At 35.9% G+C, this 14,454-nt stretch overlaps 1 protein-coding gene across 1 annotated transcript in view; it reads left to right on the top strand.

The window, feature by feature from the left end:
• LOC145912484 (E3 ubiquitin-protein ligase HERC2-like) overlaps positions 1-14,454 on the top strand; it is a 34,330-nt gene that overhangs the window by 5,675 nt on the left and 14,201 nt on the right. Inside the window, exons 15-52 of the mRNA XM_082999960.1 lie at positions 7-124; positions 383-457; positions 654-790; positions 995-1,090; positions 1,198-1,334; positions 1,613-1,772; positions 1,936-2,106; positions 2,370-2,565; positions 2,692-2,796; positions 2,862-2,983; positions 3,144-3,252; positions 3,438-3,649; positions 3,866-4,038; positions 4,178-4,541; positions 4,723-4,858; positions 5,295-5,464; positions 5,758-6,017; positions 6,333-6,484; positions 6,603-6,690; positions 6,887-7,054; positions 7,357-7,561; positions 7,626-7,733; positions 7,836-7,956; positions 8,031-8,219; positions 8,456-8,540; positions 8,793-8,911; positions 9,133-9,277; positions 9,553-9,721; positions 9,883-10,314; positions 10,499-10,636; positions 10,836-11,200; positions 11,538-11,721; positions 12,036-12,099; positions 12,256-12,521; positions 12,940-13,080; positions 13,214-13,309; positions 13,608-13,811; positions 14,118-14,355. Coding sequence (XP_082856086.1) covers positions 7-124; positions 383-457; positions 654-790; positions 995-1,090; positions 1,198-1,334; positions 1,613-1,772; positions 1,936-2,106; positions 2,370-2,565; positions 2,692-2,796; positions 2,862-2,983; positions 3,144-3,252; positions 3,438-3,649; positions 3,866-4,038; positions 4,178-4,541; positions 4,723-4,858; positions 5,295-5,464; positions 5,758-6,017; positions 6,333-6,484; positions 6,603-6,690; positions 6,887-7,054; positions 7,357-7,561; positions 7,626-7,733; positions 7,836-7,956; positions 8,031-8,219; positions 8,456-8,540; positions 8,793-8,911; positions 9,133-9,277; positions 9,553-9,721; positions 9,883-10,314; positions 10,499-10,636; positions 10,836-11,200; positions 11,538-11,721; positions 12,036-12,099; positions 12,256-12,521; positions 12,940-13,080; positions 13,214-13,309; positions 13,608-13,811; positions 14,118-14,355 — 6,418 coding nt within the window. The remainder of the gene's footprint in view (positions 1-6; positions 125-382; positions 458-653; positions 791-994; positions 1,091-1,197; positions 1,335-1,612; positions 1,773-1,935; positions 2,107-2,369; positions 2,566-2,691; positions 2,797-2,861; positions 2,984-3,143; positions 3,253-3,437; positions 3,650-3,865; positions 4,039-4,177; positions 4,542-4,722; positions 4,859-5,294; positions 5,465-5,757; positions 6,018-6,332; positions 6,485-6,602; positions 6,691-6,886; positions 7,055-7,356; positions 7,562-7,625; positions 7,734-7,835; positions 7,957-8,030; positions 8,220-8,455; positions 8,541-8,792; positions 8,912-9,132; positions 9,278-9,552; positions 9,722-9,882; positions 10,315-10,498; positions 10,637-10,835; positions 11,201-11,537; positions 11,722-12,035; positions 12,100-12,255; positions 12,522-12,939; positions 13,081-13,213; positions 13,310-13,607; positions 13,812-14,117; positions 14,356-14,454) is intronic.

The following is a 14,454-nucleotide window of genomic DNA, read 5'->3' as shown; positions in this document are numbered from 1 at the left end:
TTCCAGGCTTGTAGCAACTCTGACCAGTTGTGGCCATCATTGCAAGAAAAGGAATCGTTTGTGATTTCTTGTATTCAGCTTGTTCAACTCCAAGTATGTGCTCAACTCTCGTGTGAAACAACAGGTTTGTCAAATTTCTATGTGTTTTAAATTAAAACATTTCAAAGGAAACCGTAGAAATTAAGAACAAAGTGATCTGTGCATAACGACATCATTAAATGTCTCACAAACTCATCGTGCAACTTCAATTTTTTACTTAGTTTACTATTCTTTTTAAACGAGCTACTTTGCATTTTTGAAAGCAAATGATTTTAGTTATAATTCAACAGTTTATATGATATGTAATTGTTCATTTGTCTAATAAACAATATTTTTATCACAGGTTTTGAGAATGAGACAAAAACGAATTCCATCTCGAACATCAAGTCGAAAATTGTTTTCCTCGCCACCAAGTCAGGTATCATACCAATAGTTGTTAATACCACAATTTTAAATAAAACAAGTTGGTTGTATCTATATTTAAACTACATTGATCAAAAAAATCCACCAATAGTATTTAAAATTTACGAAATATACACAAAAAGTTGCATAATTAGGATTTAAGTTATTTATAGAAATATTATATTTATGAACTAAATTAACTGAAATCCCAGGTGTTTCGAGCCCCATCCAGAAAGCAGCTCAACAATGTTTGCAAGTTGGCTGGAGATTACTTCTACCCACTGTGGAGGAGAGAGCGTCGGTCTTGTCTTATTTACTCAATTCTCCTTGCATGACACCTAGTGGAAAGGTTTGTGTGAAGTCAGCCACTAGATGGCTGCCTTGTTTTCACTGTAGCTTAAATTCTTGTTTAAAAACTTTTTATTATGAAAAAGCGACAAAAACCACTGACATAATGTTTCTGTTGCGGTCAATAAAGTTACATTTTTATTGTGCCAGAAGAGCAGACCATTAAATTAAAACTACTGTTATTTAGGAAATATATTTTTTCCAGGCATTCATGACTGAGTTGTTGGTTCAAAGTTTACTTTCTGGAAACAACTTGGAATTATTTCTTCAATCTTCGTTGAAAGATGATTATTTAAAAAAGGTATTGATGTGGACCGAGGTTACTTGACAACAAAACTGTCTTTCGATTATTATTTGATATGAATGAGCAGTCAAAGTAGTAATTTTATGTTCATGCATTTATTGCAGAGCAAAGAGTCGAGCAGGAAAGAAACCAAAAAACAAAAAGCAGACAAACAATCAAAGATGGATTCAATGGAGTTTTTAACTGAAGAAAATGTTTCCCTCATCCGTTTAATCGAACAGCTCATGGGATCTGTTCAAGAGTATGTAGATATCTTTTTCATCCTGAGCTATAGAGTAACTTTTCACAATATTTTATGGTAACTAAGACCATTAAAATATTTTCCCACCAAAAAATCCACAACTATGTTTTTACCAAATACAAATGCATAGTTTTTATTGGTCTAGGAATCTATTTTAAACAAAGGATTTTCTTTTGACTCAAGTAATCATTATCTTAAGCAAAAACTTCATCTGTATTCAGAAACTAAATATATTTAGGGTTTAAACTATTGATCTTAAGGCTGTTGTTTTGATTCAGGCACACAACCTGTCAACTCACTAAACTTTCTGAAATGTGGAAGCAGTCGAAGAAATATTATGTCGCTGAAAGTTCGCAACAAAGTGAATCTGCATTACAAATTCTCAACTGCTTCCAGAAACTCCTCTTCTCCAACTATTTAGATGGTTTCACAACCCAGGTGGAAACTAACTTTGAAGTACTTTCTGAGGTTAAATGCATGATTCAACAGTAAACCATGAAGTCATGTTTAACTTTTCATTTATTACAAAATTATATTGATTAAATATGGTGCAAAAAAATTCTTACGAAAATGTTTATAAACTGTGTACTTTCTGTTGCAGACGTGCAGGAAAATTGTACTGAAATATATCAGCATCATGTGCCGACATGTCACTGCTGTCACGTCAGTTGCAACTGACATGTTGCCACATGTCACAGGCGACTCTCTCATACAATTGCAAGTGGTTAATGTGCTCAAAGCTGATGTGGTGGGAAAACTTCTTCCTGAATTTGTAAGTTGTTAGAGCTTTAAACCCAACTTTCCTTGCCCTCTAGTTTATAACCGAGAGTTTAGTTCTATTTTTTCAATTTAAATCTGATTTCAAAACTTTTGGAAAACAATTGTGAAATTTTAATTTAAGTAATTCCTCTGACTTTCACCTTTTCAACTTTTAATCATTCATTGTCATGTCCTTCTTGTGATCCATAAATAATATGAAAATAAATTAGTTTTGTGGAAAGTTAACATTGGGATTGTCATGTTCACCTTTTACAGATTTTGTCACTTCTTCTGCTTCAATGCAACAACTTGCTTCACGAAATCACCAAAGAAATGTTGATCATGAGTGATCTCACAAAACTATTTCTATGTTTGGACAAAATCAACCAATCCCATCAGTTTGCTTCCCATCTGGTGACAAGAGATTTATCATGGCCTGGAGTAACAGCATTTGCTATGAAGGATAACACAGGTCTGGTGTTAACTGTGTCTTGAAATGGTCTCACATGATTGTTTAAATTGAAAAATTGAAACAACATGGCATTATTATTTAGTGATTTTGCAAAGGGAAAAACAAATTTATATTTTTCTTTTGCAGACCAAGATGTCTCGAAGTTGCCAAAAGTTTATGAACAAAATCTAAAAGACAAGAACTGGGTTGTTATCGGCAACCTAGTCTTCGAGCAGCCTGCAGTTGGTGAAGGTCATTCAATGTCATTTTTATTTGAAATTTGTTCAGTCTCAACAGTTAGTGTTTTCCATGTACAGATGGAAATGGAAGAATTATAGGAGTTTACGTATCAGAAAAGAACCAGCCTCACTTTGATGTTTTATCCCACTTGCAACATTGTGTTGCAATGCTCGTTGCTTCTTACACTTCTTCACCATGTGTAAGTTTTGCCAAGAGGTTTCACTACTGGCCACCATTCTCCAATAACAATATGAATCCCAGAGTGCTTAAAAAAATTTGCCTTCATAATATGTTTAAAAAACTAATTTTTCTTTGTGATAATTGGGAAAATAATTTTTTTTGAATATTTTTTTTTGCAGTTAAACAAGAGACCTCCTCTGGATAAAGATTGGTCGGAATTAAAGTTGTTTCAGAATGGACTACAGAGATCAAATCTAATGAACATCAGTGCTGTGAAGGATTTGTCCGGTGAAAATATTCATAAATATGTTAAAATTTATGTGTTACTTTTTTCTGTGATAAATTTTGAAATTAATATTGTAAATTTTGGGAATCTTTTCAATAAGTGTTTGAATCACAATTTTCAAGTTATGACTGTTGATTTGGATCCATTAGTAAAAGTTAACACTAAAATTCCGATTTTGCAATTTCAGAAAACTCTAATTTGAAGCAGGATCTTCAATCGTTAATTTGTTTAAATCCTGAAACTGAGGAATTCCTGAGCAAAATATCGAGTGGATGCAAAGGAATCGACCCCTCCTCTACCTCCACTGCCAACATTTTCCTCCAAGTGATGAAGAAGTTCAACAACAAACATGGAATCAACCTTCCTCCTCATTATGGCTCTGATCACCCTGTTGAAAAAGTGAGTAATCTATGTAAAAATGAGCGTACGTTGGCTATCCCGCTGTTCATTCATTTGTCTCTAAAACACAATGGAAAAATCTTAACTGTGTCTTGTAATTTGCAAAATGTTCGTTTCACAATAGTACCAACTAAAAAAGCAATACATGTTTTTTTTATACATGTTTGGATTTAGTATACTCGGGTAAAATGACTCTTGAGACAATTTCTATTGCAGGTTGGTCGACTTTATCTCTCGTGTTTGTTGAAACACCATGACCTTGCAATCGCAGCAATGACCTTCATCGAATATTCCCCTGGTGGTGAAGTCCCTGAAAATATTGGTCAAGTTTTTAGGGCGGTTCGAACTTTCCAGAACAAAGTTATTCACGCTCACCAGAAGACAAAAAAGTGAGGAGTAACTACAGGCGTATCCTAGATGTAGCACAAGCACTGCTCTATACATGTCATATGATAAGTAATCATATTTGGTTAAAATTTTGTTTTGGAAAAAAATTTTTCCATTTTTAGTTATGCTTTATTCCTTCAGGCCTTTCAAGGAAATGTGTTCCGCGATCAAGGAACGATTGAGGTTTGTCCTCTTCGAAGTTGCCATGGCAACCACCAACCCCTTCTTCTCAATGCAGAAGAACAAAATGTTGAATCCGAACAATCGGTGGAGACGAGCATTTGAGAAAATAAAGGAAGCTGGGATGTTGACGATTCAAACAGAAAACAATGGTGGGGATTGTGATGTCACAGCGGAGTGTGGAGAGGATTGTGATGATGCCATGGAAACGGTTGCCGTAGTCACCACCTTGTTGCAAGATTGTGTGGAGAAAGTATCGGACAAGTTTGATTGTGATGCAGAGAATCTGGGTGGAGGCACCTTGGATAGGGAGATCCCCTGCAAGGTTTGTTCCTGTGAAAAAAAAAAGAAGAAATTGTCTAGGATATTTAAAATATTTTTATTGGCCTTTTAGAGTTTAATGTAATGTTCATTTACTGTTAAACCAGTTAACACATTAGTTGGATATTTGTGTTGTAAGCTTTTTTGTGGGTTATATATTCACACAAACCCATGTATTTTTGCAGAACCAACATTGGGATTTACTATTTGATGTTATCAACGATAAGCAAGCACTGGAATTGTTATCGAGTAGATTAAAAGGTTCTCAAACTTTGTGCAAGAAACTGAATCAAGATATTGAAGAGTTTGCCCTGAAGGATGGTGAGTTTATATTGTTGAAGTTTGTTAACGTTCAGTGGTTTAAGGTTCACCTGGTGTCTACTAACATTTTTTGGTCAATTTTGAAGCCCTTCTGGCAAAAGAAACTATATAGCTTGAAACTTGACTAAATATTATGCATGGTGGAAATATTATGCAAATATTAACTAACAAAGTTTGTTTCTTGCTTTTTCTAAGATTTCTGAATATTCTTTTTCCACAATAAGTTTACAAGAAATGCAAGGGAAATACTAAACATCATTTCATTATTGAAGTGTTGCAAGCCACTTTAATATAAAGAAAGTTATTTTGGAATATTTGGTCCAAAAATATTTGAAAATGTTATTATACCTTAGACGGTTTTAAACAACCACAGGCAGTTGGTTTGGCAAGACCAGTTTACAGTATTCTTTATTTTTTATATTTATGTTAAATCCAGGTCACTCATCTCTCAGACTCAACTCAATCAGGGAAGAAATTTTATCAGAAAATGTGGAAGTTGTAAATTATTATCAACTGAACGTTTCTTTCCTCAACTTGCTTCGTGAACAAATGCTGCTATCTGCGTTCAACACACTGTTACATGGATGGACGCAACCCTTACCTCATGTATGTGACTAGCATTAAAAGATGTGCCATGAATCAGAAACACTTTTGTGAAATAAACAATAATACCACAAAATTCTGGTCCATATTTTACAGTTAATGGACGTTGTTTCATCAGAGCATGTTGTTAATGATTTTTATGTGTTTATTATTTCCTATGTTGTAAATAGTTAACTTTGAGATATTTCTTTTAATCAATAAAAAGATGGAATGAAATTTAATTTTTTTACTTTTTTGTTATTATCTTCTGCTACTAATGGTGTCAAATGAAAATTTATGTTTAATATTTTTCATAGATTTCTGTGGAGGGTGAGGAATCAAACTTGAATGTTGTCGGGAAAACATCAAACAATTCTTCGTGTGGATTGGTTGGGAATCTCCTGAAAGACATTCTTCACACAAAGATCATAAACTTCTCGGTGAAGTACATGAGAGGATTGTTGTGGAAATGTCATTTATTCCCAGAATCCACCATTGTTACCAAGGATATGGACATAATGAAACACAGACCTGGTTGCGTGGCATTTAACAAAGACAATGTTCTGCTCCAGAGCAGGTATAACATATTTTGTGTATAAACATCAAATACTTTCATGTACAATTTAAACAAACTTACAGTAAATATTGCTTCACCTGCAGCAATGCCTCGGCTGCGAAGCCTGTGAACCTTATGATCAGAATATTAGAGCTGTGATCGCCAAATATAAAGGGCCTGCGCAGTGGGGCGATCCTGCCTTGCTATGCGAAAGCATGGTATTACTTCTGTATTGCTTCACCTTTTATAAGTTTTTGTTGGAATTTTTACTGATTGTTTTTCTGTTTCTTCAAAGTTTTCATTTTAATTAAGAGTAAAAATCATTTTTATTTGTAGGTTTCTGGTTATGTTAATGAACATCCTGATTTCACGAACACAAAATTCCTTTCAATTAAACCAAGTGATCACATCTGGATGTCCCTACCTTCTCTATGAATTCATCAACAAAATTAAGAAACTGCTCCCCAGTCAGACGAGCCCATTCAATGGTATGAATTTAATTGTATGGCAAACGATATGTGTTAAGTTTCAGTTATAATGTTGGGAATCTTGATATAATTCTATGCATAACATACATGGTGATGATGCATTCATACTTTTTTACAGAACCAGTTAACCAAAATGTCACTGAATGTCCTCCAATTATTGATGCCTCAGTTAGTCAGACAGACAAGAAAAAGAAATCCATCACATAGTATGTTGGCTGTGTTTATTTCTTTCAGAATTTTCTAGACTAAATCACTAAGACCATGTTTACAGTAACAAAATATTGTTATCTAATATAATAGCATGATAAAAAAGTTGCAAAATTAAATTTTTTATTTTGCCTCCTGCAAATTTCTCTGATATAAAATGTACACAAATTGACCTGACATAACCCTCATGTTTAGTGGACCGGAACTGACATCAATGATGAAGGTTGGTACAAAGGTTATTCGAGGTCGTGATTGGAAGTGGCAAGATCAGGATGGGAATCTGGAGGGGACGGTAATAGGGGAGGTGGAGGTTGATGGATGGGTGAGAGTAAGGTGGAACTCAGGAGCTACCAACTCTTACAGGTGTGTATGTTTGTATGTATGTGTGCGAGTGGTGACCACAGGCCCAAATGTTAAAAGCAGTTTTAAAGGCAAATGTTAAAAGCAGTAACAGAAACAATTATTTCACAATAAGACGGTATAATATTGGATGATGTTTCTTAAATTTATGTAGTTTTATTTTAAATTAAATACAATAAAAAAAAATTACTGCTTTTGTTTACATATTTGTCCAAATGTTTAGCAATTGTATATCAGTAACATTTTATCAAGTAAAATTATAAATTACTGGTTATCTTGAGGCAATAAAAATATTTTGATGTCAGGATGGGAAGAGAAGGAAAGTTTGATCTCCAGCTCTCAAATCCTCCTGTGTCCTCTGACTCTGATGAAAAGAGTGAAGATGAGAAGAAGGAAGAGGGAGATATCGTGGAGGATTATTTCGATGCTGGTAAAATCTTTCTTCCGGATGAAGGTCATCCATCGAAACCTCTCAACGCTCTTCACTGGATGGCAAACAACTTATTACAGGTAGATAATGATCTTGTAATATTTGTGTTTCAACTTTTCAGTTTATTTTATGGGTTGTTAACAGATCAACTGTCTGTCTGTTGCTTCAAATGCAGAAAGTGTGGATTTTGAATGCATCCAAACAATTACAAACCTACTTAAAACTATGGTGGAGACTGGTCAAGATTTGGAGGTAAGCAAATTTTTTTGTACAAAGAAATTTCACACAAACGACTTATTTTGAAACAACTTACTTTACAAAAAACTTACATGTAATAAATAATGATATCCCCAGGCAAACCAACCACTTGGTAGTGATAATGATTGGATGACAATGGGGTTTTTGTGTTGTTTGACGAGACACAAAAAGCTACAAACCCTGATGAGTTCGGTGCAGTGGGTCAACTTATGTAGAGGTGAAACTTTTTTCTTGTTTTGTTTTTTGGTTGATGCTTTTAAGCTTTTTCCTTCATGATACTTTTTTCATCAGATATGATTGGTCGTGACGTGGATGAAATTGCCAAGTCATCAGTGACTCAGCAACTTCATGCAATAAGATTTTTGAAATGTGTCATGCCTTCGTGGAGTGAATCAGGAAGGGATGAAGAAGAGATGGCTTATTTCATCAAATCTATCCTCGGTGTGATCGCTGAGTGTTTGGGTCATACAAAATCTAACGGTCAGTTCCATCCTCCAATATGTTTGTACAATCAAAAGTTTTCCTGTATGGCAAATTTGTTGCAAGAAATTTAATATTTGCTAAAAGAAAACTAAACCACTACCTTTATAAAGTTGTGCTGCATTGTCACTAATTGTTCCATATAATGTAGCCTGTAAAAGGCCTTCTTGCACCCAAAAATTTTTTCTCTGATAGTTTTAGTGTAGTTTCTAAATTTACAAAAAAATAATTCACAGAGCATCTGGTGAAGTACCTACCAGGAGTTTCCCTGTCTTGCAACCATTTGCAAACTGTTGCTGAGGAACTGGTTTTGTTTGTCAGGTCAGTTTACAAAGAAACAATATATTTCAGACATTTCTTGTGCCTGGATGTCTCTTGTTTAAAAGCTGTGTCTTGTTGTTTTAGTGAAATATATTTCTTGTTTAAAGTCACTTGTCTTTCAGTTGTGTTAGTTATATTTCACTTATAATAAATCTAATAATTCGGATGTCAAGTCCTTGTTACCATAAGACTGCCGGGAGATTCCCGGACATGTTTTTAAGTTTTGATTGTTTTATTTCTATGGTTTGTTAGATCATTGCACTCACTTTCCAACTGGAAGGAAGTCGTCAACAAATCGATATTTGATTCGCTACAAACCTTGCTTTGTCTGATGAGAGGAGATCAGTTCGTAGTTGACGACACCGTTGAAGGTGTGGTGATGTCATCCAAACTATCACGGTTATATAGCCTGAATAGTTCCTACATATTGTGAAATTAGAAAAATTCTCGGAAAGAAATATCATCCAAATTCATTGTTTCAAAAACTTTTTCTTGTGGTCTCACAGTCCATCAAATAGTTCTGTCAAAAACTTTCTTGAAAACCTAGATTTATGTTTTCAGAAGTTGGTACTAAAGTGTAACATTTTTACAGCCTCCCACTTGGTGGCAGCAAACATTGCCATAATAACTGGTGTCGATTCGAGGTTCCGCTTGGGTGGTTCAGTCATTCATGCAATAAAAGGTGTTGGAAAAATCTTCAAGATTTCATCAAGTGGTCAAATTAGTGCAGTGTACAGGTAAGTCTATTGTGATCAACAATGTCTAAGTTAGTTAATTTAAGGCACTCTGCTATAATTTTAATTTAGTGTGGTTGAAACTCATTTGTAAGTATTATATTTTAATGAACAACTTAACAAAATTAACTATATTAATGGATATATATGAGTTATCTAATGCTCCAAGTCGTTGCAATATTTCATCAAATTCTTCTGCATTTATATGCTGTTTTATAACCTATGTTGAGAGTCTTACTTCTTACAGAAATGCAAATAAGCACCATATTTTCATTTAGTTCTGGACTTCACTCTTGTCCCCACAAACTTCTTCACCCACATCCCGCTCTTAACTTCAACACTGCTCTGTTGGATTGGAATGATGGCTTACTCCGTTGCTGTGCCGACCTTGTTACTATGGCGATAAAACCAGTTCCACCCAAACACAAGAATAGTGAAAAACTCAATGTGAGGTTTTATTATTTTTTACAATACACCTGATATCTTATCAGATGAATGTGCTTCCAAGCTCTTCACCACTTAATATCATGCTATTGTACTACTGACTGAGTTTTTTGTTATATATTTTTTTTAAAGCACTTCTCTTATTATCTGTTTTTGATTTTTAGTCACAAGATTACCAGCAACTTCATCTTCTTCTGCTCCAAGCTCTTCCATTGCTCCTTGATGATAAGAACATTTTCCTCGACATCCTGGAGACTCTTGCTCCCTCTTCTCATCTATCCTCGTCCTGCATCCGGCAACTCTCGTTTGCATCATCCACCACTGTGGATGCTACTGATGTAAGTCCTGCATGTGATCCGCTTGATGAGGAGTTACCAGGAGGAAAGGGAGACCTTACATCATCACTTGTAACCGATAACAACAAAGATAAGAAGTCTTCACATGAAACAAAAGAAGACTGTGATGTCACAGTTGAAGACTTGCCTGCAAGAAATGTTAAAATAATTGATTCAATGCCCGATATTTGTATTGAGAAGAAGGAAAATGTGATTCCTGTGGTGGGGAGTCTTAAAAAAATTGACAAACCTAATGGAAAGGTGGTTACTGTTTTTCTTAATCAAAGTAATTGCACTGCTTAAAGTATATTTGTCATTTTATATCTATTTTTTTAAACAAAGTGGAAAAACCTGTTATCTGGCTTGTCACCAGCTACACTGATGAGACCTTATTGTATGAAACACGGTACTGTCCACAGTTCACTGATCATAATTCTGATTGCAGAACTTGTTTGAGAATCTCCTTGATCTTGCGGTCTCACCATCTCCCGTACAACATTATTATCCACCCGATGAGGTTACGCAGGCTGCCGTTATGCTCCAAGCAATTCAATCAAGTGAAGATGTAACAAGTTGTATGCAGGTAATTTATCAACAAAGTTTAAATTATTTGTGCAGGAAATCTTCCATCAAGTATCTGTGAATCTTTCTTCCAATGAATTGAGCATTTTTATTACCTGTTGTTTGTCTTAAACGACTACAATACTAGGAATTGTGTAAAATCTTTTAAAACACAGGAAATAGATGTTCTTTGGTTAAATTGTTTTCCGTATTCATTCCAGGCAATATCCGAGCACATTTCCACCAACCCTTCATTGCTTCAAATCAACACAAACTCCTCCAACACTCCTGATATGAAACGGCACAATAAAAATTTTGTCGAGAACAAACCGGCCAACTCTGCATCTACGTCTTCCCTTCCAACATCTTCCTCTGCATCCCGGAGACAAACAAGGCGTCGTCGTCGTTTGAACAGAAACGCTCGGTCTGCGTTTCCGTTTCTGTCATCATTGGCTGCCTCAACTGCTGACGATGATCTTGAATCTTCGATACTGCAACGACAGTCGAGTTTGAGCGCTAGGTGTCGCTCTATTGCTCACCGTAGCATGGCAAGAACTCTACGAGCGTTGGGAAGCATGTCAAGCAGGTAATGATTTATCCTACTACAAATTATTCTTTTTGAGAAGCTATTGTTTTGTTGCTAAATATTACTGTATCTGATCTTTTATTACTTGCTGCTGTTACTAAATTTAAACAATTTTGAATATTTGTGTGTATTGTATTTTGTATGACATTGTTAAGTTCATTGTGTGACTCCCAGTTTAAAAACCCTGATCATTTAACATTTGTAACTGAAACAATCATGGCATTACTACTGTTTAACAGATTAACATACAATCTCATCATAAATTGCTATACAAGGTTTTATACAAAAAGCTCCGCGATTTTACCCACACAACCACAACCCATGTCGTTATATTCAGTCCATCAATGAGTATTAATCCCCCCTTGCTACCGATGCCTGTGGAGGAAGTTTTTCCATCAGAATTCGAGCAACTCAAAGATATGGGATTCTCAACCAAGCAAATTAATAAAGCTTTCAAAGCCCAGTTCCGTCAAGAAACAATGCCATGGTTGACAAGGACGATCAGTCAGGATGATTTAGAGGTGGGAATGGATAAAGTTAAGATTTAATGGAATACCAACACTTGTTTTTTGTAACTTTTATAAATTCACTCCAAAAAAATTGCATTAAGTTGTTCAAAGAGAAGTTCATACATTTTATCTTTGAATTTCTTGTGAAAGTTTTTTTTTCAATTTTTTTTTTTTAGTTGTATATATGGTTAGTTGTCCAAAAATTGTATAATTGCGATTAAGTCATATGATTAAAAACCAAAGTTAATTTGTTACGGAAAAGCTATTTACAGAAGACCTTTGCAAACGCATCCATGGTTAAGATAACTTACATTTATGTCATGCAGAATATCATCAGCAGATTGTTGGAAAATCCTGATGATGATTCATCGAGTAGTGATGATTCCCAAGGTAATAACACCAACCTTAATTACTGGGCAATGTTACAAGTTTCTGATATTGAAGCAAGCAACAATCTCCCAACCCCTAAATGTTTGTCTATTATCCAAGTTATTGTCACCGAGCAAACTGAATTTATTGCGATCTCAATTAAATGATTTCTTCCAGCTCCTCTGGAGGTTGGAAACAACTCAGGATTTTGGTCAGTCCTCCATGATTCCCTCTCATCCGGGGAGTCCACCACTGAAGGACCTTCGGAAGATGATGGGGAGGATCTCTTTATCGACTCCTCCAGCACCAGCATCACTCCTCCGCCATTAAGTGATCCTTTAACATCATTATCATCCGAACCTCCTCCTCTCACCAGCTTCAAGAAGAGAAACGAGTTTGAAGATGTTGAGGAATATTCTGTGTACGTCCGGGATCATATCCAGGTTGGTCTTTGTTTTGTCACAATGTGAAACAAACTTTAAAGAAAATGTTACCGCAACAACGAAACTGAACAATGTTGTACTTTTTTTAAGATAGACCAACTTGGGCCAGTCTTAGGAAATGCGGGGGCCCGACTAGATAAAAAAACAATATGCATTTTAATACAATTGAATTTTAGCCATCTTGTCTTTGTCTTCCTTTATGTCTCATAACTTCTCAGTATTTGATGTTGTCTGAGCTTTTTTAAGCATGGCAAAGTAACCACTTATATGGAAGAGTGAACTAAATGTGCTGCTGACAGTTGACTGATCAGTACATCTAGTGACTGTAGCCTTACAGGTGGAAACACTGTGCACTACTGTGTTCAATAATTATCATGGATCTAACCTCCTACAGGAGTAAATTTATGCTTCACTTTAGGTGGGGATGATGGTTTGTTGTTGTGAAGCTTATGAAGAAGTTACAGAAGGTGATTGTGGACAAGTGGTCAGACTTGATAAAGATGATCTCCATGACCTCAATGTACAAGCCACGTGGATTAACAAGGGTGGATCGTATTGGGTATGACAAACCACTTACGTAATCCTTTGCATCATTTTCATATTAATTAGTGTGTATGTGTGAGTTTACAATTTAATTCAGCCAAGCCCGTTCGAAGTGAATCTGGTCGGAAGTAATATTTCTTAATTTTCAGGTTCGTTACGCACACGTTGAGCTCATGGGATATGTTGAAGACGCGCATCTTGATATTTTTAAAGATCAACGTCGGCCGATCGTCATAGGGGATAAGGTAAGCTTTTCTGGCAATGTCTGTTAGGCAGAACAAAAAAGAGTCTCCATTAACAGCGATATTAATTGATAAATTTTTTGTTTTTGTATTTTTTGCTGCAGTTTTTTTTTTGACATTTATGTTCGAGAGTTCAATGTTTTTTTGGCTTAAGAGTGTGCGTTAGTTACATGTCTGACACCCGTAGCAATAAGCAGGATATTGAAATTTAACGTTCATAGGTAACCTGGAAAATATTCTTTTCCTGTTTGGCCCATCGTGTTTTCTTTGTACATTTTCACCATACTATATTTCCACCCAGGTTCGAGTGAAAGCAAGTGTTTCCATGCCCAGATACAAATGGGGGTCGGTGACCCACGCTAGTTGTGGAACTGTTGTTCATTTCTCATCAAGTGGAAGGGACGTAGCTGTAGACTTCCCCGAACAACCACACTGGACGGGGTTGGCGTCGGAGTTGGAACTTGTTCCCCTTCCACACGTTGGCGTTCCTTGCAATGCTTGCCAGGTGAGAAGTTCGAATCCAAACACCAAGAAAACCTGATCGGGATTCGTGGCTAGGATAACGTGGGTTTGAACCCCGGTGTGGTCAGGAAAACAAAAAGTTAAAAATTAGCGCCATGTGTGGGATATCACGGGTTCGAATCTCGGGGTTACCGAAAAACATTTTAATGAGCTGCAGATCTGCAGGAATGGACTTGTTAGCTATGATTGCCAAGTAACGTCTTTTGCGGTAGGACAACCCTTCGTACACAAAGCATGACTTTCTCCGTTTAATTTACAACATTTTTACAACTCATTGTTTTTCTTGCAGACGAACCCGATCACAGGACCTCGTTATAAGTGTGACGTTTGTCCCAGCTTCAACATGTGCAACACGTGCTTTCTTAAAGTAGCTCACGCCTCACCGAGACACACATTTAGTATGATCTCGGAACCCGGTTCAAACTGGATTCTTGCCGGGCCTTCTCGTGCTGTGACGAGCACTCTGAAACTTCGACCCACTAATCCACACCTGTCTGGAGGGAGTTGTCTCCCTACTATAAGTTTAGGTGCAACTTGTTAATTTGAAATAGATGTATGGCTGACTTACAGTAATGGAAATGGTAATGGGTGAATATACTAACTTACGTTAATTGAAACAAATGAAT

This window comes from Ascidia mentula, chromosome 8, assembly GCF_947561715.1.
Source record: "Ascidia mentula chromosome 8, kaAscMent1.1, whole genome shotgun sequence".
NCBI lineage: Eukaryota > Metazoa > Chordata > Ascidiacea > Phlebobranchia > Ascidiidae > Ascidia > Ascidia mentula.
Note: the sequence above shows the minus strand (reverse complement) of the source record. Positions and strands in the feature narration are given on the sequence as shown.